At 43.6% G+C, this 22,469-nt stretch overlaps 1 protein-coding gene across 4 annotated transcripts in view; it reads left to right on the top strand.

Moving 5' to 3' along the window:
• LLGL2 (LLGL scribble cell polarity complex component 2) overlaps positions 1-22,469 on the top strand; it is a 32,862-nt gene that overhangs the window by 8,189 nt on the left and 2,204 nt on the right. For 2 of the 4 annotated variants that reach the window (XM_085557032.1, XM_085557031.1), the window contains exons 3-23: positions 5,177-5,274; positions 6,280-6,361; positions 7,616-7,731; positions 8,293-8,451; positions 9,154-9,316; positions 9,491-9,623; positions 10,408-10,462; positions 10,646-10,800; positions 14,036-14,253; positions 14,749-14,816; positions 15,768-15,921; positions 16,019-16,123; positions 16,876-17,168; positions 17,426-17,579; positions 17,902-18,010; positions 18,695-18,811; positions 19,326-19,492; positions 20,156-20,420; positions 21,120-21,270; positions 21,798-21,835; positions 22,281-22,328. In XM_085557032.1, the coding sequence (XP_085413158.1) occupies positions 5,177-5,274; positions 6,280-6,361; positions 7,616-7,731; positions 8,293-8,451; positions 9,154-9,316; positions 9,491-9,623; positions 10,408-10,462; positions 10,646-10,800; positions 14,036-14,253; positions 14,749-14,816; positions 15,768-15,921; positions 16,019-16,123; positions 16,876-17,168; positions 17,426-17,579; positions 17,902-18,010; positions 18,695-18,811; positions 19,326-19,492; positions 20,156-20,420; positions 21,120-21,270; positions 21,798-21,835; positions 22,281-22,328 (2,848 nt within the window). Of the gene's footprint in view, positions 1-5,176; positions 5,275-6,279; positions 6,362-7,615; positions 7,732-8,292; positions 8,452-9,153; positions 9,317-9,490; positions 9,624-10,407; positions 10,463-10,645; positions 10,801-14,035; positions 14,254-14,748; positions 14,817-15,767; positions 15,922-16,018; positions 16,124-16,875; positions 17,169-17,425; positions 17,580-17,859; positions 18,011-18,694; positions 18,812-19,325; positions 19,493-20,155; positions 20,421-21,119; positions 21,271-21,797; positions 21,836-22,280; positions 22,329-22,469 lie in introns of all 4 variants that reach the window. The other 2 variants (XM_021541655.4, XM_085557030.1) reach the window with 1 other exon arrangement.

Raw genomic sequence — 22,469 nt, 5'->3', positions numbered from 1 at the left:
ACCTCCCTGCCACTGGGGAGACAAAGGAACTCAAGAGTGCTTCGGGTCTGTTTTCTGCCTGCTACTACCAGGAAATCCTAGTGCAGATGCAGTAGAAAAATCAGTGAATGCAGACCAGGTCTGAATTGTTTGCATCTGGCTAAATGCAGTGTCAGCTACAGAAAAGTTTCCCAGGGATGGGTTGGAGTTGCTTATAAGCATTTAAAATTATATATATCTTGGAAAAACTCTGCTATTTTAGGGATGGCTCTTCCTTGAATATACCTTTCTCTTATGAGAATGTTTGGCTAAGCTTTACCTGCCAGAGACACACTAATTTGGATAATGCAAAACAGGGTTGAAGGAGGTAACTTTTGCAGCAGAGGAAAACTTCCAAATATATTAGAAGCTGACATCAGGATTTGTGACTCCATTTGATTCAGTCCTGAAGGTAAATATGACATCTTGTTTCTAGGGAGACAACTACTTTGGACACTTCCTAATGTTTGCTCTCATTAACAGCTTGGTAATTAAAGGCCTTGTAAAATTCATTTGCACCTTTAAGCCACAGTAACTTGTTCTTTTCTAATAAGAATCAGAAGAGAATGAACATTATACCAGAATCTTTTACACACTACTTATTTCTTGCATAAAAGTGAGTTTTTGTTTTTTTTTTCCTAAGTCTTGTGTGTCCCATTCCAGTATTTCTAGAGATAATGGGTCATTTGAAAGCGTCTACCCTTTGATGCATTAAACATCTACTCACAGCTAGGTAAAATGAGAAAATCTGGGAAAGTCAGACCTTAATTCTGAGCTGTTGAAGGCTGTGGCTTTAAGGAGCCAAGAATCATAGTGCTTTGTGTGCCAAAGCTGTCCTGGTCTAATGTGCTATGAGAGCAAGCACATTAGGGCTGGTAAGCAGGTTTTTAAACACTTGTTACTTGAGGTCTTTGAAAGACTTCTGGTTAAGAACCTGCTTGGGAAATATTTTGTGGGCCTGTAAAGTTGCTGATCAGAGAAATTGCACGGTGGATTTGCACCTCTTCAGTGTGTGATGCGGGCCATGACTAAAGGCATGGTCTGTACCTTAAAGGTGCTGGGGATTCCTGCCCTCGTTTTACACTGAAGTTGAATATAAATGCATGATGCCTCACAGATTTAGTGTTAGTGTAGTGGAGTGTATTTGACCATGCTGACCTAGAATGGACTTCAATTAAGAAAGTGTATTTAATTGGTGGTGGTGGATTTTTGTTTGTTTGTTTACTCTGTCAGGTGTAAATAGGCTGTGATCTTCCTACTGCTTCTCTCTTGCATTTCTGTTTTGCATAAGAGGTGGTCCAGATGGTTTTAAAGGACTGATTGATGACTGGACTAGCACTTCAAACTGTCTTCAAAGTTGTGTTTGTTTCATAAAACACCTTCCTAAATTTGCATATCTGTTTCTCTGTATGAGTAAGAACTTCCCATACTTGTGTGTACCTGTTGCAAGAATCTGTTTTTAGCTCAGTGGAGAGAATGAAGGATAAGGTATGTGAACTTGGCAGTCTACTTCTTTTGAGTTTATCCTGCTTTTGGAAGTAGTATTTGGATGCCTTTGGCTCAGTCCAAGCCCTGCAGAAGAAACATGTTCAGGCTGGCATTGTCAGACTAGATGATGGGTAACACACAGGTGAACCAGCCTGTCTTACAGCTGAATGTTACCCAACTGGGAGCATTGCATTTAATTTATGGCTTCATGGTTTTTCCCCTGTTTTCAGCCTTCCTGCCCCTTTGCTGATGGGTGTGATGGAGAGCTTACCTGAAATCTGAATTAGTGTCTAAGCAAAGTTGGAGTTAGCACATACAGGCTTCATTGTTTCTTCAAAAGATAAAATAACAAAGAGACAGGGCTTGTATTGCCTGTGGTTGGGTTTGTCTCTGCTCTGTCATAAAACAATCTGAGAGAAACAGAGGCAAGTGAAAGGAGGAAGACAGAGCTGAATTTCATCGGCACAGCTTTAGTGTGGGCTGGAACAACTGTTCAGTTTGGCCACATTTTTCCTGCAGTAAATATGACTGACACGAAGCATTTTTGTCAGTGTTGCTGACACCAGGCTTGCTTGAGTCTGACAAATCTGTGGAGAATGAGAAAAAGCTCCTACCTTTCCCCATAGAAACAAAGACCCTTTTGAGAAGGAGGGCACATTGTGGGCACTCCAGTTTCTTATTTCAGCTCTGCTGAAAGGCTCCATTGTAACCTCTGCTGCCTCCTGCCCCCTTCTCTCCCCCTTGCTGCGTTTACCTGCTGGGCAGGTGAAAGGATTGACTGATGAAAGCTGCCGAGGGGAGGGAGGGAGGGAGGGCAGCCCAAAGCAGCCTTGATGTGATTTAACAATTGGGTGCAAATAAGTACAAGGAAAAGATCTGGGTAATCAGGATAGTGAATGTGAATGCCTGACCCGGGTGGTGTCAAATGCAGCCCAAAACCCACCCTGAAGCCTTTACTGTCCAGCTGTGGAAACAAATGACATAAGAGAGAACTATCTTTGTTGCAGCTTATGGGCATCTTGGTTGAAGATTCAGAGCTACCAGAAACCTTTATTACATTTACTGCTCTCCATGAGCAGTTGTGTAGCACACTGTGGTTGTTACTGATACTTCTCTTTTGTAAACGTGTCTGTGGAATTGGGGAGTACTTCAAATTTTTGGTTGAATGAAAACCTGGAGGAAAAAAAAAAATCATCCTTCTATTATTATTACTGAATCATACACACTTGGTTGTGCAGTTCATAGGTCCCATACTCGAAAATTAAAGCTTTTATTGACTTGTCTAATGTCTTTACAAATTAACACATCAAACCCAAGATATAATTAGGCCAATATTAAGGCTGGTGTTGACAGCTTCCTAACAGGCAGTACAGTATTGTATAAGTCATGGTTTTCTGAGAGTTGTGGCTAAAGCTTTATCTTTTGGATGGATGAAATCTTAGAATAATCACAGTTTCTAATTGATGTGTCACTGAAAATTGCACCTGGTTGTGCTGATAACATGACAGTGCAGTGACTGTGAACAAGTTGAAACTAAAACTATCAGGGGGAGTTACGCTGGTGTCTCCCTAACAAGTTCCTCACTTTGTTTTGGGTGAGAGTGGAATGGTGTTTATTGCCTGTGCTACACCTGATTCATTTAAATGTCTGATTTGTTGTTGAGATAACATTACCTTGGATCTTCTTCCCAGAATTTTGCACCATAGCTTTATACTCCCACAACTTTGACAATTAGGAAGCTTTTCTGTGTTGCCTCAGTAGCTATCACAGTGCAGAGAAATTCCTCTTTGCCTGTGCTGGGTCAGGAAACTGCCCTGTTTCAATTCGGAGTCCATTGATAAATTCCTAATTTCATACAGCCTTCTCTAGTAAGTTTTATATGTGTAGCTATGCAAAGGTTGGTTAGCAGCAGTTTCAAGTGGGACAGTAAAAAGACTGAGTTCTCAAAATTTGTTTTTAATAATGCAAACCTAACACTTAAATTACCTTCTTAGAATATAAATAGCTAAGGCTGGAGATTAAGTTATCAAAAAAGGAAGTAAACTCAGTGGTCTTGGAGCTTGTGTAGTACTAATCTTGGCTTACCACCTATAAAAGGTAAAAAAAAATACTATCTTACTGTTTTGCCCAGCCTAATGAGTTGGCAAGCAGAAAATTGGGAAATGCTCCAATATTTTTAGTTTTATCTTCTAAAGAGTCTCATCTTCCCTTAAGAGAACCTCAGGCTGGGGTACCCAGTATTTAGAGGAGGGAGATCTTTTCTTGCAGCTTAGAAATTGTGATCAAACGAGTAAAACCGAAACAAACTGGCAGACTCTGGAGTCAGCTGGATCCTCCTGTGCTGTCTTTGAGCAGGACATTAAAGTGCTTTGCAGCAGCTGGGGCACCTCGGGCTATGGCCTGACCACGGAAATGAAACCAGCTCCATTTGATTCTCTTGCAGGGGATTAAGCTGGGAAATCACTATGCAGGAAAATAAAGTCCAGGTGTTACTTTTAGGCTGAACAAAGCAGAAAACTTAAGTGATGTTGTAGCTTTGCTTCAGACATGATGGAAATGAGGATGGGAATGAGTTGAAAGTGCTGTAGATGGAGAGTTCTCTGCGTTTTTGGTTTTGTTTTTTTTTTCAGTAGTGAGTGTAATGAATTCCTATTCTGTAGCTGGCTAGCTTGCCTTAGAATAAGGTAATTTCCAGAAATGGGGCCTTTAAGGATCAGCGTTTTCCAGGAAGCATCCCTCTTAATCTTCCTTATTAATCTGTGGGCACAGCAGTCCTCTTTACCTGTGTGTTGTGCATACTGGTTTTGCCTAAACCAGGAGAAGAGCTGTGCATTAGCACTTCTGAAAACCTCACTAAGCTGTTTTCTAAGCAGCTTGGTGGCATCCTGTAAGTATGGCAGGATATTATTTCCTGGTGTGTCAATGCATCAGTGTGGTGTGTACTTTAGGGAAGCCACCAAGGCCAAGCCACGCTGCTCCCTGTGACAGTGACATCTTTCTAGTCCCAAATGGCTTTGAATTACTCTGAGGTGGCCTAGCAGGCTCCTGCTCTCATTAAATTCCAGTGTTCCTCATGTTCCCTCTGGAAAAAGGATATGGATTGCATTAGTTTTCCTGGCTGCTCATAGAAAGTCTGTTTTGCTTCCTTGATGAGCACTGATGTTCACTCACAGCTCTGCATTGCTTTGCACCATTTCTTCATGTCAATCACCAAAAAGGGGTCAGGAAGGCTGACCTGTGTGGAATTTGGCAGATAAAGCTCATCTTACAGTGCACAGTATTTGTGTCAGACTTTGAAATTGTGCTGAGCAGTTGGTTTACAGAAGTGCAGCTGATGTGGAGTGATGGAGTGTGTTGTATTGGCTGACTAAGCTGTGCTTATGCAGAGTTATTTATAATCTTAACATCAAGAGCTGCTCAGGCTACTGTTTTCAGAATATTTCTTTTTCATTTCTGTTACACTTTTGGATATCCTGGCTGTGGAGCCAGGGATTCTTGGCACACATCCATCATTAGGCTGTTGTTCAGCAAATCAAAAAGGTTTGAACACCTTTCAGCAGAAAAAGCTGCCATTAAGCGCTGTTTTTCAGACTGCCATGCCATGTTGAATTTCTGCCCAGCAATGCCCATGAAACAAGCTGCTGATCATGATTTTCCTTCTCTCCCCCAGACTGTGGAACATGGATTTCCCCACCAGCCCAGTGCCCTGGGCTACAGCCCTTTTCTGCGTCTCATGGCCATTGGGACACGATCAGGAGCCATCAAATTGTATCCTTTGAACACCTTGGGTGAGAGTTCTCTAACCTCAACAGAATTAGTGCAGCTTTGAAGATGCTTCAAAAGTTAGATTAAGTATGAATTTGCAAGCAAGGGTTACTGGAACACTGAAACAGTTTGCCAGGGTTTGGAGTAATTTTTGGTCTGATCAGTGTGGGATTGTCTTTCCCAGAGCTGAGCTACAGCTCCAACAGAAGCTGAGCTGATGCAGATGTTAAACAAGACTCTGCTCTTGCTATGCAGAAGGTCAGACTAGATCTGGCCTAAGTTTAGCAATCCTTCACATTGTAAATTCCAGGGTTGTTTAAATATTTGGGGCAGGGTTCCTTTTTTTTTTTTTTTTTCCCCTAAAGCAATTCTATTTCAAAGGTTAAAGCTGAAGTCAGAAATACTTTCTACTTCCTGAGTTTTTGACCATCCAGGAATTAAAGACCTAAACATTGAAGGTGGTAAGTTATTTTTTGTAGCTAATGACATCCAGTCTGTCAGATTTTTCTGTGTGAGAGATGACTCTCATGGCAGAGACCAGCGTTAGATGAGCTGTAAAACAGTCATGTCACCCAGCCCAGAAAGGAAAAGTTGCTGCTGTCTCTGCCAGTTTAATCATTCACTGCTGGTGTTGTTTGTACTGAGAGGCTGGACTCCACAAGCAGGCAGTAGCCATCTGTCTCCTGGTTACAAATTAGTTAAGCAGTATTGTAGTGTCTGGGAAATCACTGAACATCCCTGAGAAAAAACAGGGTCCAGGCACCTCTTCTGCATATACTGAAGGAAGAAGTGAACTTCCCTGTTTTCCACAGTGAGCACAGCCTGCAAATTTTACAAGCATGTAAAATCAAAAGTAGATTTGCATTGATTCTTTGCAGTCCAGCTGACCAACAGTAAAATGTAGTTTAAAACTAATCTCTTTTTGTCTTGCTTGCTAGCAAGCTTCTTATCAATTAATTGTAGCTGTGGATCACCTTAAATACTGTAGATCCTCAACAAACTCATCAGATATGGTGCTCCCGGGGTGGAGTTCATGGGTTTACATGAAGAAAACAACACTGTAATGCAGATTCACTTTATACCTGATCAGGTGAGTGTATTTTCAGTACCTCTGTGACTTATGGAGATCTCTCCTAAACAGGTGTTGATTTTATTCCAGGGATCTGGGCTCCTATTACCAAGTATATTCAAATGCTGCTTGGTTGGGAGTGTTTATCCCAGTGTGTTTTGTGCTCTCGGTGGCGCTTGTTGCTGTGGAGATGCTCAATAAAACTAAAAGAGAAGCTTTAAACTAAAGAGTAGCTTTATTGTTCATAACTGTTACTCATTTATCTCCAGCAACATCTTGGGAATGGTAATAAGGCCAGGATAGTTCAGGCAATCTGCTGCAGAAGCAAGAACTTCCTTTTCCTTTTGCAGCCCCTATTTTTTCAGCAGGACTGTGTAGTCCTTCCTCTGTACAACAGATAGAACAGGAGCTGCTGCTGAGCTGATGTAATTATTTTCAGGAGCTCAAAACAGCACTGCTAACCTCATCTGCTGTTAAGTTTGTTGCCTTTTTGTTTGGGGGTATCGACTCTTTGCTCATGGGGATTGTTGAACAGTTATTGCCACACTCTAAAAATAGGAAAGCAGAATTTTCCAAATGTCTGGTGGCTGTCTAACCACTTTCCCTTGACTGTCCAGACTGGTGTCTTGGTCGCAGACTTTGTTCCCTGTTGCCCCCAGTGTAGCACAAGTGGCCTCTTTATGAGAGGGATTTAAGTCTTGAGGCGGTTTTGGGTGTCTGTTTGCTTAACTAATGGTATAAACTGAAACTCCCATGGGGAGTGTTGCACCAGGTGTGGCTGCAGCAGGTAAAATGCTCCAATTTGAACATCCAGCCAGCAGGGCTGGGCTCATAAAAGGATTCTGACACAACTCTCCAGAATGAGGTTGGACATGAAGAATGTGAGGAGTGTGGTGTAGCAGAGTATATCAGCCCCACCCAAAGCTGGGGTGTGTTCAGGAGACCTGTGCTGAGCAAGGAGGAGGTGAGATAGAGCCTGCAGCTGCATGGCTGGGCTTTACAGCACAGGCTGATCTTCTTCCTAAATCCTTGTCATCCCCCTCAGTGATAACATGTGCCTTTATAACAGGGTTTTTAGCCTCTAGGCTACTTCTTGTCTTCCTCTACCCCCCAAATCCCATTGCTGCAATGTTTGACCACTGCCATAAAAAACTGAACCAGCTCCCCAGTCCTGTTTTAGCAGGGAATTATGAACAGCAGCAAATCTACTGCTAAATTTACTGTGTTATATATAATACTGTCATTCTTAAAAAAGCAAGTTGTGTCATTTTGCAGTGCCAGCTGGTGACACTGCTGGATGATAACAGCTTGCACCTCTGGAGCCTGAAGCAGCATGGAGGAACATCTGAGCTGCGGGAGGAGCATCGTTTCACCCTCAAGGGGCCACCTGGGTAAGGCACAGGAGGGGCTTGGAGCTGGTGTGGAGATAAGCAGGTCAGAAAATTCTGCTGTTGTTTAAGCTAGAGCCTGTCCAGTTCTTACACCCTGCCACTCTTCTGAATCCATTGAAATGGCATCCATGGAAACCAGCCAAGGGCTGGCTAGGGCTTTGGGGACCAGCTTTTAAATGTGCTCAACCAGTGCAAAGGGTGACATCTTTTAAAATATTGTGCATTCACTGCTGTGAGTACAGGAGTGAATCGTAGTGTTAGGTAAATCTAACCATGCCTTAAGTCATGCTGTTGGAAATGCTGTTGTGGTTTTAGTTTCACTTGATCTTGCCAGTTTTAGGTGAGCTACTTTTAGGAACACTTAGAGAGAATTCTGTAAAAAAGATGCCTGGTTCTTTGTGCATTTGTCAAACATTTCTGACATAATTTATTTTAAAGCTGATGTTTTCCTTCTTAAAAAAAAAAAAAATCATGCCTCCAAAACAAATGCCACTGATAAATGTCCCTGTTATGTTGCTTCCTCTCCCAAATTCAGTAACAAAAGTCTCTTTGCATCCCCAGCTCTCCACCAAGTGCCACCCAGGTGACAGCCGTGCTTCCCCATTCCTCACGGGAAGTGCTGTACCTCGGCACAGAGAGTGGCAACATCTTTGTGGTGGAGCTGCCCTCGTTCCGAGTGCTGGAGGACAGGACCATCACCCCCGAGGCTGTGCTGCAGCGGTGAGTGAGCAAACAAGACGTGGAATCCCATTACCAGACACATCCTTTGTTAAAGTGTCACCCCAGATTATGTGCTGGGGCCTCGCTGTTGTGTTAGGTATTGTCCGTATCTGTCTGACTCTCATGAAAGTAACTTTTGGTCCTGGTGTGTGTTAAGTAACAATTTCTGTCCTGTTCCAGCCTGGTGTTGTCACTGTGGAGATAGAGCGTGTACACTTGGGGTGAATCTGCAAACCTTGTGTTTAGTTTTAGAAAAAAAAATATTTTGTTTAGCTGTAATTACCCATTTATTTTTTCAACTACTAGCAGAATATCTGGTGCTGCTTTGTTCAAATGGGGTTTTTATCACTGCTTGGGTGCTGCTGAAAACTGTCCTTCACTTCTACTGACATTTCCATCTAACCTTTATTCCGTAAGAGAATAGGATGGGTGGTTCAAACTGTCTTTACAGTCCTGGGATCCAGTCCTGGAATTCATTGTAAACCTTGGCCTTTCCTTGTACAGGACTAGATGCATATCCATGTGGTAGGCCTGGTGTGATTTGTCCCATAAGATATTTCTGCTACTTGGAGGATTTGTTGGAAGATTGTAATTACCTATTTCAACTTAGTTGCTTAATTTCTTGTTCTTACACCTTTTGTTCCAGTCCTTCAGGGAGTACCTGGAATCAGCTTCTCTTGGTTTTCTCCTCTGCTCCTGCAGGATACCAGAAGATAACTGCAACAGGCGATCCTGTGAGCTGGTGGAGGCCCTTCGGGAGCATCCTAAGAACCCAGACCAGATCCTAATTGGATACAGTAGGGGCTTGATTGTCCTCTGGGATCTGCAGAATAACAAAGCAACACACCATTTCCTGGGCAGCCAGGTATTCATTCAATCCAGAGTCAGTTCAGCAGGGCAGGAAGAGCTCTCACTGACACTCTGAAGACAAATCAGGTGCAGGGAGAGCCTGACAAAGCTGCTTTTTTAGTAAAAACGGGTTGTTTTGGGGAGATAAAAACTCTCTGGAGAGCAATCATTTGTATGGCTTTCTTTTCAGCAACTGGAGAACCTTTACTGGCAGAGGGATGGCAGTAAATTCATTAGTTGTCACTACGATGGAAGTTACAGCCAGTGGCCAGTATCCAGTGACAGCAGGCAGGCAGAGCCTCTGGAAAACACTGTGCCTTATGGTCAGTAAGTGAGGTTTAACTGTTGTGTATATGCCCAAACTCAAACTAATTCTGAGCTTGTGTAGGATATTCAAGTCAGAGCTCTCCCTAGTGTTTAATAGCAAAATGCAGAAGTGCCTCTTGAATGGCTTGTACGCCTCGACTGAGGGATTTCAGCCCAGATTTTCTCTTGGATTTGAAACTCCTTTGCATTGTTGAAATCTCTCCTGAACATGGAGAGCAAGTCTTGACAATATTAGTGCCCCTTATGAAGAAGGGTGTTGATGATTCAGCTATTTGTTTTAGCTGGTGTCCTGTTCAGCAGGAGTTGCTTGGATCCTGTGTAATTAATAGTGAGCTGAGTATATTTTTTGTTGACCTGAGCAGTGATTAAATGAAGCTTCTGATTTGCTGGAAACCATCAAATGGGGATGACCTCACCTTTCGAGTGCAAAGAAGCTTCTAAAGCTCTCACTTTATGTTAGTTTCAGGAATGGCTGTGATTTTAGCAATCCTTTCTAGTTAATCAGCTCCTCCAGCAGCACTTTCACTCCCTGGTAGCCATCAGCAGCATGGTTTAGAGCTGCCCCTGAGCCTAAGATGTGTTTTGCTGTGGAGTTCTGTGGTCAGTATGTCCCAGAAGATTTGTCTGATGTGGCTTGGTCTAGGGAGGTGGTGCTGTCTCCTACTAATTTAGGTGGCTCCCCTTGGGGTGGAGGGTGAGGTGACCTGGCTGAAGCAGAATCAGCAATTTTTGCTGAAAGATGCACTTCTTGAATTGTAGCAAATAACTTTGTTTTCTCAGGTCCTTTTCCTTGCAAGGCCATCTCCAAGATCTACTGGCAGACAACAAAAAATGGGTGAGTTTGTGGTGTATCCCTCCAATCTCATCTATTTGATGGGTGCAGCGTGCAATGCCATATAAACCCTTTAGAGTAACATTATAATGACTTGTTGTCAAACTTTCTTTGACATTTAAAAAAAAAAAAATTTCTTGCTCCTTACTTCAACATAGACCACTTTAACTCTTTCTTTCTCTTAAGGCTTCCTTACATAATATTCCAAGGAGGAATGCCCCGAGCTAGCTATGGGGACCGGCACAGTATCTCTGTTATCCATGGCAGCCAGCAAACAGCATTTGACTTTACCTCACGGGTGATAGACTTCTTTATAATCTTCAGTTCAGATCCTGCTGCAGGTATGTGATGGAAGGGCATTACTGAGGAATTAGGGTAGCTGTGTATGTGTGTGGAAATCTGCCTGGTATAAATAGCATATGAAATGTGATAAGGAGGTCAGTCAGTTGTTTGGGGAGTTTCTGGGACTTCAGCAGAGAATCACAGAATCATTTCATTTGGCAAAGACCCTTAAGATTGAGTCCAGCTGTGAAAGATTCCCATTCAAAAGTGAAATGTAAAACACTGGTGTAAATAAATGTCTGGTTACAAATGCCGTACATGCCTCAAAAAAAAAAAAAAGAAAAAATAGGCTACTCTGTTAATAAGAAAAGATCTCTTAAGCTTATATCTGTGTAAGCTGGACATTGGACGTGACCAGGTCGTGAAATGAGGATCTGAATATTGTTGTTTGGAAATAGCACTTCAAAGGAGGCTAATAATTAAAACCAGAATTTACTCCCACTGAGACACTGCTTCTTTTAATTAGTACCTGGATTTGTGTCTGGAGCTTTGGGTAACAAGTCAGCAAAGGGTGACAGAGAACCAAGGGTCAGTATATGGAGAACTTAATTTCCTTACTGCTGCTGAACATGAATGTAAACTGAATAGTTCTCATTCCTGGAATTGTGTAGAGCTTGTCAGATTCTTGCTTCTGTTGAAGAGCTTTCTTGCCCTTACTTCTGCAGTAACTGTACATTCTTTTCATGAAACTGTAAAGGGTTTTCCCCAATAACTCTTTGTTTAATGCTGGTGTAGTTCTTGCTTCTGGTTAACTTGGAGTAACTGAGTATAAAATGCTATTTCAAGCTCCAAAAATGTGCAGGATCAAACTAAACTGCAAATTTCTTAGGAGCTTTTAAGTAAATCTTCTGTTACTGGATCTTCTCAGGCTTTCTAGTCTCTGATTTGCCTGCTAGACTGGTTTCCAACCCAATTTGTCCTGTGTCCTGCCAGGGAGGGTGGTGACAGCCACAGCTCCACATCCTGGTCTGTCGGTGCAGGTTGGATCCCTCTGGCCTGCTCTGGCAAGCAGAGCATGGATCCAGGGGAGGAATGTCTTGGGAAAAGAGGCAGAAGGAAACAGCTTTTGGATTCCCTCTTGCCTCTCTTTCTAGATCTGAACAGACCCTCTCAGGTCACTGAAAAGAGAGCAGAGAGATCCAAGTGTAACTGAGCAGAAGTGCCTGTGTGTGTCTGTTACTGATTTTCCCTGCACAACACTGCCTTTCTAAGCATCTCCAAGTGTGCAGAACCTACAGGTCTAAATCTTCAAGCTCACTGTCCTGATAAACTTGAGGTACTGTTTCACACTTCAAGTTCAATACTTCTTGGTGTTAAGGAAGGAGACCCTTTCTATGAAATTGTCAGAGTGGAGATTCTGGATAATGGAACAACAGTATTAAAGATGAAAGAAATCTGAGGTTTTTAGTTCAGAGTTGGACTGCTTAGGGTTCAGGTTTTGGACATGATTAGAAATCCTTTAGGATGAAATAACTGAGCAAACAGGCTTTATATTTCTACTTCCCAGGAATTGAATTATCCAGTTAACACCACTGCTGGTGGGTTCAGAGAGGAGCTGCTACAGGAAACTGAAACTGTTGCACTCAGATGAGGAAGTTTTTGACAATAAAATGAGGTTTCTGTGGTTGACAAGGTTCCTTGTGGCTGATTGCCTAAGCTTAGTGGATCTACATAGCTTGCCTTGTTTGCCCTTAAGCAGTCTTCCCTGCAATGGCAATACCAAGGTATTAATTGTATACCAAAGCCACTTAATTTAATAAGCACAAAGCTAATGCGTTGCAGCATGGTCGTAGCTGGTGACTTTTCACTACCCTGAATATGCTGTGGAAACAGTTTTTTAAAAGGCCAGCCCTTCCTGTTACTTTTTTTTTTTTTTTTAGTTAGGTGGGTGAGTGTGTGGCAATCATGGCAAATTTTACTGCTGTGCCTGCTACTTCAGCAACTTAAAATAGATTCTTGCCACAAGAAATGAGCTCAGATGTGTGGTTTTGCAGGGAAAAAAATTGTTAAAACAGAGCACTTTCTGCAGGGCTGATATTATTAGCTTTATTGTGAAGTCCTGTGGGCAACTGCAAATGATGGTACATAGGAAAACAAAGTAAATCTGAATAGAAAACATTTTTTTCTTTATGAAACTGAACTAATTAGTGATGTGTTGTGGCTGGGCCTAGTCAGAGGTGAAACTTGGGGTGCCTCACTAGTGATGCCAAGTACTAATTACTTGAATTTAATTTTGCTGAGTGAACAGTGTTGGTATGTGCTGTCTTGCAAGTGTATACCAGGTAATCAACCAAGTAAAGGAGGGAAGGTTGGGGAAAAGCTAGATAGGTAGTTTACTAATAGCTCATTGTTTATCAACCCCAATCCAGGTTTATATTAATTCAGATTTCTGTAGCTGTGTTAATTGTCACTGCTGTGATCTGGTCTGTGGTTTTGGTTTTCTCCACCAGTTTGCTGCTGTAGCTGACTCGTCAATCTTGCTGCAATAATGTCCTTGTAGACTAAATTTTTTTCACTCAAGATTTTTCCATTGTAACCTGAGTTATAATTCTTGTTTGTGTCAGATGTCACCAGTCAACTTATATTAACATATTTCCTTTGTAGTTGTTCCTAATACACATAAGAATTATTAGATGATGTACACATCTTTAAAAAGAAAGTCTAGAGGATGTGTCACAACATATGAGAAGAAAAGAAAATGAAAAGTAAAAGAGCTGAATTGTAAATACTTGTCAGTTTGCGCAGAGAAGCATTCTGCAGAACCCAAGGCATTAGCATGTTTAAGCAGCTTAGCCTGGATGGACAGCACTAAATGGGTCACTGCTGGGGTGTATGCATGTCTTTCCACCCAGTGCTGTTAATTAGCTGCAGGTAAAGTCTTTGGAGTTCTGGCTGTTACAGTAGTAACTATGAACTTTGTGTTATTTAGTCATTGTTAACATTGTTAATTTTATACTCTGCAATGGAATCTCTTAAAAGTCATTGTCACAGTCCCAGGAGTGATGTAAAGAAACATGAATTTGCAGTAAATCTTGTAAAATTTGCTGTGAGTGTCTTCAGATCCATTCATACTCAATAGGCTGAGTTAACACAGAAGCATTTAAAGATTTTTTCAACAAAAACGTTCATGTGGAGGTATGTGATTACAGTTTTCAAAGCAGCCTTACAGGAAGCTTGTTTGCACTGACCTTGGCTGGTCAGTTTTGTCAGCCACAATGAATGTTGTTTCTGCAGAATTCGATGACCCCTCTGCCCTGGTGGTGCTGGCAGAAGAAGAGCTTGTGGTCATAGACTTGAAAAGTGCAGGCTGGCCAGCAGTGCACCCTCCATACCTGGCCTCCCTGCACTGCTCAGCCATCACCTGCTCTCACCACGTCTCCAACATCCCACTGAAGCTCTGGGAGCGGATTATCAGCGCTGGGAGCAAGCAGAACATTCACTACTCCAGTATGGTATGGCAGCCGTGTGTCCCCTCCCCCTGCCCCATGTCCCCCCCGTGTTCCTACGTGTTCAGGTCAGTGTGACTGCCCAGGGTGTGGGTGGTCTGTGTTGCTGATGATCTGCAGAGGGTTCAGCCCCAGCAGACACTGTCCTGCCTCTTAACAGGGTCAAGAGAGGCCTTTTCCCAAAGCAGTACAGTTACACTGGGGAATTAAAATGTGATATTTTTTAAGCTTTGACAAGCCAGAGGGGAAGTCTGAGTGTTCCCAGCTGTCGGTGGTAACAAAGTTCTCATGTAAAAGCATGAAGCTTGTCAAGGAAATGTGTAGAATGCCTTCTAAAAGGCACAGCTGGTGTCAGAATGGGAACATCTAATCCCAACAAAAGCTGACAGCATGGACTGTTTCACTGCCACTTGCACTGGGGTTCATGCCCTCCTGCTGACTTTGTTCTCTGCACACTGTCACTGCCTAGGCAGTCACACACTTCTCTTACTGTGTTTGTAGCCATGGCCGATTGATGGTGGCACCAACATTGCTCCAGATCCTCCACAGAGGGACTTGCTGCTAACAGGGTAGGTACTGAGAACCATCAGGGAGCCCTTTCCAGTTCCAGTTCTCCTTTTTCAACTGACTGACATTTTCTAATGGAGTTAAAGTCTGATCATCTTTTAGGGCAGAGACTGCAGCTTTACAGTGCAGCTTCTCAAAGCTGTGCTGCTGGCTTTGTAAAGCAAATTTATTTTGTTGCTTCTAAGCAAACAGGTCACGATGTCCACAGATAACCCAGAAAGTGTCTGATTTTTAGTCTTGATGTGTTACCCATTGCCCCTACTCCCAAAGTGTGTAGGAGTGCAGGCGCTAATCCAGCCTGGTTCAAAGGCAGCAGTGTTAAAGTGAAGCTTAATCTTTCATGTTTTGCAGCATTTTGCCTGTGCCTTACACTCTGAGTCTTAAAATAGAGGTTAGCTTGGACTCCTGTCTGCTTTGATCAGCATGAACAGATCTAGCTAAGAGTTGGAAGTAGCTAGCAAGAGATTGTCTCATTGCATAAAAATGTGTCATTTTCTTTTCAAAGCACTTTTGAGACTTTCAGGGGGCTGTTCCTCACATTTCATTCTTGATAGAGCTTGTTAGAAGCTCCTACCCTTGTGTTGGAAGACTTGCAAATTTACACCTGGAGAACTGAGATTAAAGCTTGAAATTTTTTAAAATTTTTTTTTTCCCTTCCTCACAGTAACAGTATTTTTGCCTGGATGAGTTTTTCCTTCCATATGCTAAGCTTTTTGCCTTTTCCATGTCTTTTTGGCATAATCTTAAATTAGTATAATGATGTCAGATCACCAAGAACACCTGAATTGAAAAAAACCCAACAACCAGAAACAAAATGAAAAACCACAAAAAATACACAAGAAGCCAAAAATCTTTCTCCTTGTGGATTGTTTTTTTTTTGTATTTTCCCTTCTGTTTTCCCCTCCACGTGCTGTTCTCCTGTGTGATGTGTGCTGCTGTGTCCTCCCTGCCAGGCATGAGGATGGCACAGTGAGGTTTTGGGATGCCTCTGGTGTCTGCTTGCACCTCCTTTATAAGCTGAGCACAGTGAGAGTGTTCCTCACGGATGCTGATCCCAATGACAACATGAACACCCTGGGGGAGGACGAATGGCCCCCACTCCGCAAGGTGAGAGAGCTGCTGCTGGTAGAAGTTTCCTGAAAACCTGGGGAATTCTGATTCCTGCCCCAGTTAAAGACCAGCCCCTCTCTGTTCTCTTGCCTAGGTTGGTACCTTCGATCCTTACAGTGATGATCCAAGACTTGGGATCCAGAAGATCTACCTGTGTAAATACAGTGGATACTTGGCTGTAGCTGGTACAGCAGGACAGGTATTGGAATATGAACAATCAGCATAAACATTGTTTTCAGGGCAGGTTTCAGTGTCATCTGGAGATCTGCTAAAATTGAAAACACTAATTTCTCTCATGGTAAATTGATCTGTTTTCTGGAAGTGATTCATGGAACCCTGCTCTTGTGAGCACTGCATCCAGCACAGGAAGGACATGGAGCTGGTGGAGTCAGTCCAGAGGAGGCCACCAAGTTGATTAGAGGGATAGAGAAGCTCTGCTGCAAGGAAAGGCTGAGACAATTGGGATTGTTCAGCCTGGAGAAGGGAAGGTTTGGGGTCACATAATTTCACCCTGGTACTTGAAAGCTGACAAGAAACATGGATAGAGACTGCTTACAAGGTCCTGGAATGACAGAACAAGGGGGAGTAGGTTTAGATTATATATCAGATAGGAAGAACTTTACTGTGAGGGTGGTGAGGCACTGTAACAGGTTGCCTGGAGCAGTTGTGGATGCTCTGTCCTTAAAAGTGTTTAAGGTGAGGTTGGATGGAGCTCTGACCAGAAAAGGTGTCCCTGTGCATGGCAGGGGTTAGAACTCGGTGATCTCTAAGGTGCCTTCCAACCTAACCATCCTGGGATTTTCTGCTTTCTCTAGCTGGTTTTAGACATTATCTGCTGTTATTTATCTGTCCTGAGAGGTGCAGTAGTTTAGCAGCTATAGGGAAAGGCTGCAGCTTGGAGATCTGTCTGCACAGTAAAAGCTGCAGCAAAGATTGTTCTCTTCCTTCCAGGTGCTGGTGATGGAGCTGAATGATGAGGATGCAGAACACATGGTGGACCATGCTGAAGCAGATCTCCTGCAGGACCAAGAGGGCTATCGATGGAAAGGTCATGAGAAGCTAAAAACTCGAGATGGGCCTGTTCGATTTGAAGCTGGTTTTCAGCCATTTGTCCTTGTCCAATGTCAGCCACCAGCTGTGGTCACCTCTTTGGCCCTGCACTCGGAGTGGAAGCTTGTGGCCTTTGGTACCAGTCATGGGTTTGGGCTTTTTGACCATCAGCAGAAGCGACTGGTCTTTGTCAAGTAAGTGTCATTTTTCCAGGGGGTCTGTGGTAATCCTTATGTTAATGATGACCTGGAATTATTAAGAAAGCAAGGTGTGATAAGATTTCTCAAGAGCTGTCACTGTAGCAAGAAGCTCTGCTGCTTTTTTTTCCACTCTTGAAGATCTTCCAGAATATATGTGTGTGTTCTGACATTTGTGTGTGTCCTGTTGGACTCTTGGGAGTGATTGCCACCCAGTAGAAAGTGACCATGTGGCTACTGTCTCCCTCTTCCAGGTGCACACTGCATCCCAGTGATCAGCTGGCCTTAGAAGGTCCCCTGTCCCGAGTGAAATCCTTGAAGAAGTCGCTCCGGCAGTCATTCCGGCGGATCAGAAGAAGCCGCGTGTCCAGTAGGAAGCGGAGAGGAGGTGGTGGGAATGCCTCAGAGGTGAGGAGTTCACCTTTTTGGGGTCTGTCTGTTTGCAGCTTGAAGCCTGCTGAGACTGCCTGGAGCAGGAGGTGGTCTCAGCCCTGCTATCAAATCAATAGCTGTTGGTATGAGGGGAAAATGGCAATTTCTGATGCTGCCCTGTTAGATAAAATCAGGCACATTTTTAGAAAAGATCAGAGGACAAGTTCATTGGTGTGCCTTTCTCTTGCTGCCATGCTCCCTCTCTCTCCCTGCTGTGTCTACCCCTTACTGACCGAGTGTCTCCTCACCTGTGAAGGTGCAAGAAGCAAATGCCAAGTTTGACCAGGACATGTTGCAGGAGATGGAACTGGCCCCGGTCCAGCGCAAGATCGAAGCGCGCTCAGCAGAAGACTCTTTCACTGGCTTTGTGCGAACCTTGTATTTTGCTGATACCTTCCTGAGAGACAGTGAGTAGGAAAAACATCTCTCTCTTCTTCCAAATGGGTTTTTACTGCTTCTGCCAAGGAGTGTATTAGGATTTACTGCCAGGAAAACTCAGCACCTCCTGTGTCCTACTTTGTGCTGTGCTGAAAAACTGATATAGAACAAGAGCATATGTTGTCATGTAGAATTGTTATTTAGCCATTCTGGGCTCCTTGCTAATCCAGTTAGCTGGCCATTCATCTTTGAATCAAGTCTCTATGTATGATTTTTCAAATGTGCTATATTGGCATCTGACTTTATAGTATAAACTTTTCCTTCTCTCTTTCCCCTAAAGTTCACCCCTGTCTCCAGCAAGGCCTTTTAATTTTAGTGAAGGTGGTGGCTGGTTGTGCATCAGAGCCCAAACTGATAGCATGCAGAAGTTTGTTCTGCTCATCTGTGATATAAATGTGTGAAAACTTGACACAGAAATTGTGGTGGTTCATGTGGTGGTACTTGTGCCTTTGCTCAGGTGCAGTGCCCTTTCTAAGGGCTGCTGATGGACCTTTATTAGGAAAAGAATGTTAAGAACTTGCAGTTTGTGCCTGGCAGGTCTCCCCTAATATGAAGATACTTAGGGTGCAAACAGAGGGAGGTTTTGTGCAGCCAAGGAAAGCTGTTATATCATGGATGTTGTCTTGCTCATGGGATTTTTTTTGTCACTCCAGGCTCCCGGCACTGCCCGTCCCTGTGGGCTGGCACCAATGGAGGGACAGTCTATGCTTTCTGTTTACGTGTTCCTCCAGCTGAGAGGAGGATGGATGAGCCTGTGAGGGCAGAGCAGGGTAAGTGCCTCCTGAAAGCAGGGTTCTGTTGGGTCTGAGCTATGGCTCACAGGAGTTATGGCCAGAAAAGTAGGGTTGCTCAATTAGTGCTGCTTATCAGTGATTGGAGCCAAGTGTGGCAGTGTCTGAGCTAAGCAATGCTCACTGCAGCAGCTGAGCTGGAGCTCCAGCACTGCTTGATGTGTCTCAGTCTCATTTCCTAATCAGTTCAGAAATGTAAATTTTTGTCAGCTGTCACTGAAGTTTGCCATCAACCCTTGCTGCACATGTCCCTTGTTCTGACAGCTAGGCCTGTTGTCTTTATATGACAATGGTTTCTGTTCAACACAGGTCAGTCCAATCAGAATGCCCTAATGCCCTTCACCACCACCAAATCTTTTTAGGCAGCATTTCTATAACCACAGTATATAGGTCTCCAGTGATGAGAGGGTGTGAAAGAGTTTCTAACAATGTTTCTGACTAGACTCCTGTTTGTTTTTTCTGTTTGTTTTTCCTCCTTATCTCTCCTGTCTAGCCAAAGAGATTCAGCTGATGCACAGGGCTCCTGTTGTGGGGATACTTGTGTTGGATGGACGCAGCACTCCCCTCCCAGAACCACTAGAAGTAGCACATGACCTTTCCAAGAGTCCTGATATGCAAGGTAGCCACCAGCTGCTGGTGGTATCTGAAGAGCAATTTAAGGTGAGTGGCACCTATTGAGAGAGAGAGGTGCCTATGAATTGTGCATGAAATCTGCTAAAGCACTGGGCTCTGCTTCAGTGGACAGAGAACTCTCAGGAGTGCTTGTTCTCCTGTACCTGAAGAACAGCCCTGGGACAGCACTTCTGTTTGGTACAGTCCATAAATCAGGTGTGTGCTGGCAAACTGGTGTTCAGCATAGTGCTGCACATGCTGAATATAGAAATTCTATGCCTGTATTACATTAATACTCTTTGGACAAGGCTGCCTCTGCTTTTGGGTAAGAGCTTTTCTGTTGTTAGTACAGAACCAGGAATTTTTTTGTATTTTTGTGAAGTAGCTTAAAAGTTTCTTGTTTTGCACACTAACTTAAACCCTGCTCTCTTTCTGTATTAATTTGTAGCCAAATAGGGAAGAGTTTTGAAAAAATGGGGGAGAAGTGTGGTTACAGCCTGAAGGGTAAAACTGATGTCAGAACAGAAAGACATTTTCACACTGCCTGTGGCTGATTCATTCTCATGCCATGAGCAGGGGATTGGCTCTGGTTACACCTGTGTGCATTCCCTGTGAATGGAAACATTATCCAGGCAGGGAGCAGCAGATGTCCTGGGGAGCTGCTGCTGCCTTTGTGCAGGAAGAGGTGTCAGTGTCTCATTCCTGTGACAGGTCTTCACATTGCCCAAGGTCAGCTCCAAACTGAAGCTCAAGCTGACAGCCCTGGAGGGCTGCAGGGTACGGAAGGTGACTGTTGCCAACTTTGGCAGCTGCAAGACTGATGATTACAGTGAGAACGACCTGGCAGTGCTGACCAACCTGGGAGACATCCAGATCATCTCCCTGCCCTTCCTCAAGCTGCAGATCCGCTACCCCTGCATCCGCAAGGAGGATGTGAGTGGCATTGCGTCCTGTGTCTTCACCAAATATGGCCAAGGTGAGGTGGGCTTCTCCCAGATCACCCCTCTTGTTGTGTGTTTGAGACAATGGGAAACAGCTTAGTGTTTTTTAGCTGGCTGTGTACACGTGTGAGACTGAGAAATGTGTTCACTGTGTGTTTCTGGGCAGTACTAGCTGCCAGCAGGTACCAGCACATGAATTGGAAGAAGCAGGGGAGAGTTTATTCCATTACTGTTAATGAATACAGGAGTGAATAGTGGTTTTCAGCTTGGATGTGCCCCTTAGATCACTTCCACCTGGCCACCCTCCTCTTGTCTGGTGTGAGGCAAATGGCTCTCTAAGCAGCAGGCCCTGGGAAATGGCTCCACTGTGCCTCCTGTACATGCCTTGTGTCTCAGCACTCACATTGCAAAATTGGGATCCTGCTAAAGATGGATCGCTGCTTTTCAGTTCAGTTTTTGCATCTTTCTGTGCTGCTTTTCCCAAGTGTCAGCACAGGACAACAGAATTGTCTCAGCATAACCTTAAATTGCAGGTTAACCAGAAGAAAGCTGGAGTAATATCTTCCTCAATGATCCCCCTTGCTTAGATAGAAGGAAAGACAAACCCTTCCTGCCAAACATAGATCATGCCTAGATCTGTTCCTTTTTTAGGATCACCTTTAGTTCTGGAACTGTTTCCTGAGAATTGCCTTTATTAATTCCCAGTGCCCTCACAAATTCCCAATCCCCTGCAGGTTTCTATCTGATCTCACCATCGGAGTTTGAGAGGTTTTCCCTTTCCACCAAATGGTTGGTGGAGCCCCGGTGCATCGTGGACATGCCAGAAGTGACAAGCAACAACCACGTGCACAAATCTGGCACAGAGAATGCTGCAAGGAATTCCAGGTAATGTCTGTAACACTCTTGCACACTGACTGTGTCTGAACAGGGAGGAAAGAAAACCCCTTTGAAGTTAACATCCGTAGAGGGGCTGGCATCAGGAAATACAACCTTCCCCTGATGGTTTTGGAGTACGTGTGGTAGGACAAAGCTGGAAGTTTTGGAACTGGTATCCCTAAGCTGGAGTCACAAACTCCAGAAAGACAGCCCTGGCTTGCTTTGCTTGTTCCCAAGTGCTGAGGTTGCTCTGTGAAAAGAGATCCAATGTTCCTTCTCTTGGAACATCACTGAGTAACAGTAGATCTGACACTCACAGAGATCCTATAGGAATTTTATTCCAGGAGTTTAGAACTGTTCTGTAGTGTCTGCATACTTCTGCATCACCTGCATATGGTGAAGCCCTTCCCACACTCAGCAGACCACTTAGTTGATGTGCACTGGAGCCTCTTGTAGCTGCCAAGAACACACAGGAATTCTCTGCACCTCTGTTCTTCAGCATCAGTAATTGTTTTCTGCCTCCTTTCCTTTTTTAGGGGACCAGGAAGGAGTTCAGGTGACTGTGGAGAAGATGGTAAGTGAAAAAAATAAGTGTACTGAGGGTAGCATGGTGTGTGTAAATCTCAAAATGTCTTTCCTATTGCTACAGTTGATAATTTCTACCTAAAAAAAGGGAAAAATAAGGAAGCATGTGGGGGAAACATTGTGACCTGCCTGGACTGTATTTTAGTTGATAGCTCTGAAGTAAGTTACATGTGGAAGAGTCTCTTAAAGGATAGAGTTTTGCTGGAGGAAAGGTCTGGACTTAGATCTTCTGTTATCCAAACCAGTATTGCTGAGAAAAACAGTTAAGTGTGTGAGAGACTTTAAGGATTAGTTGTGAAGCATTCAGTAAAGTCAAAAAGTACTTTATGTGGGAAGAAAAACCAGTTCAATTGTGCATTTCTCCAAAACTGCACTTATTTCAGGAAAAGGGGAAAATATTGTTAGGTAAAACAATTTTTCCTACTTTTTTTCAGAAAGGAAGTCTGGGAGGCTGATGGAACATGCCTTACTCAATGACGAAAGTGAGTGAGATAGTCTTGCTGCTGAGAGGGAAGGTGCCTTTCTGGGTGGGAAAAGAAGAAAGCTTCTGGGAATTTTGTGAACTCCAGTTCCAAGGGATCTGTAATTACTGATTGGAAATGCTGGGTTTTCTTGAATCCCCA

This window comes from Lonchura striata, chromosome 18 (assembly GCF_050655825.1).
Source record: "Lonchura striata isolate lonStrDom1 chromosome 18, ASM5065582v1, whole genome shotgun sequence".
Classification (NCBI taxonomy): Eukaryota; Metazoa; Chordata; class Aves; order Passeriformes; family Estrildidae; genus Lonchura; species Lonchura striata.
The sequence above is the reverse complement of the archived record's forward strand: the minus strand, read 5'-3'. Positions and strand labels throughout refer to the sequence as shown.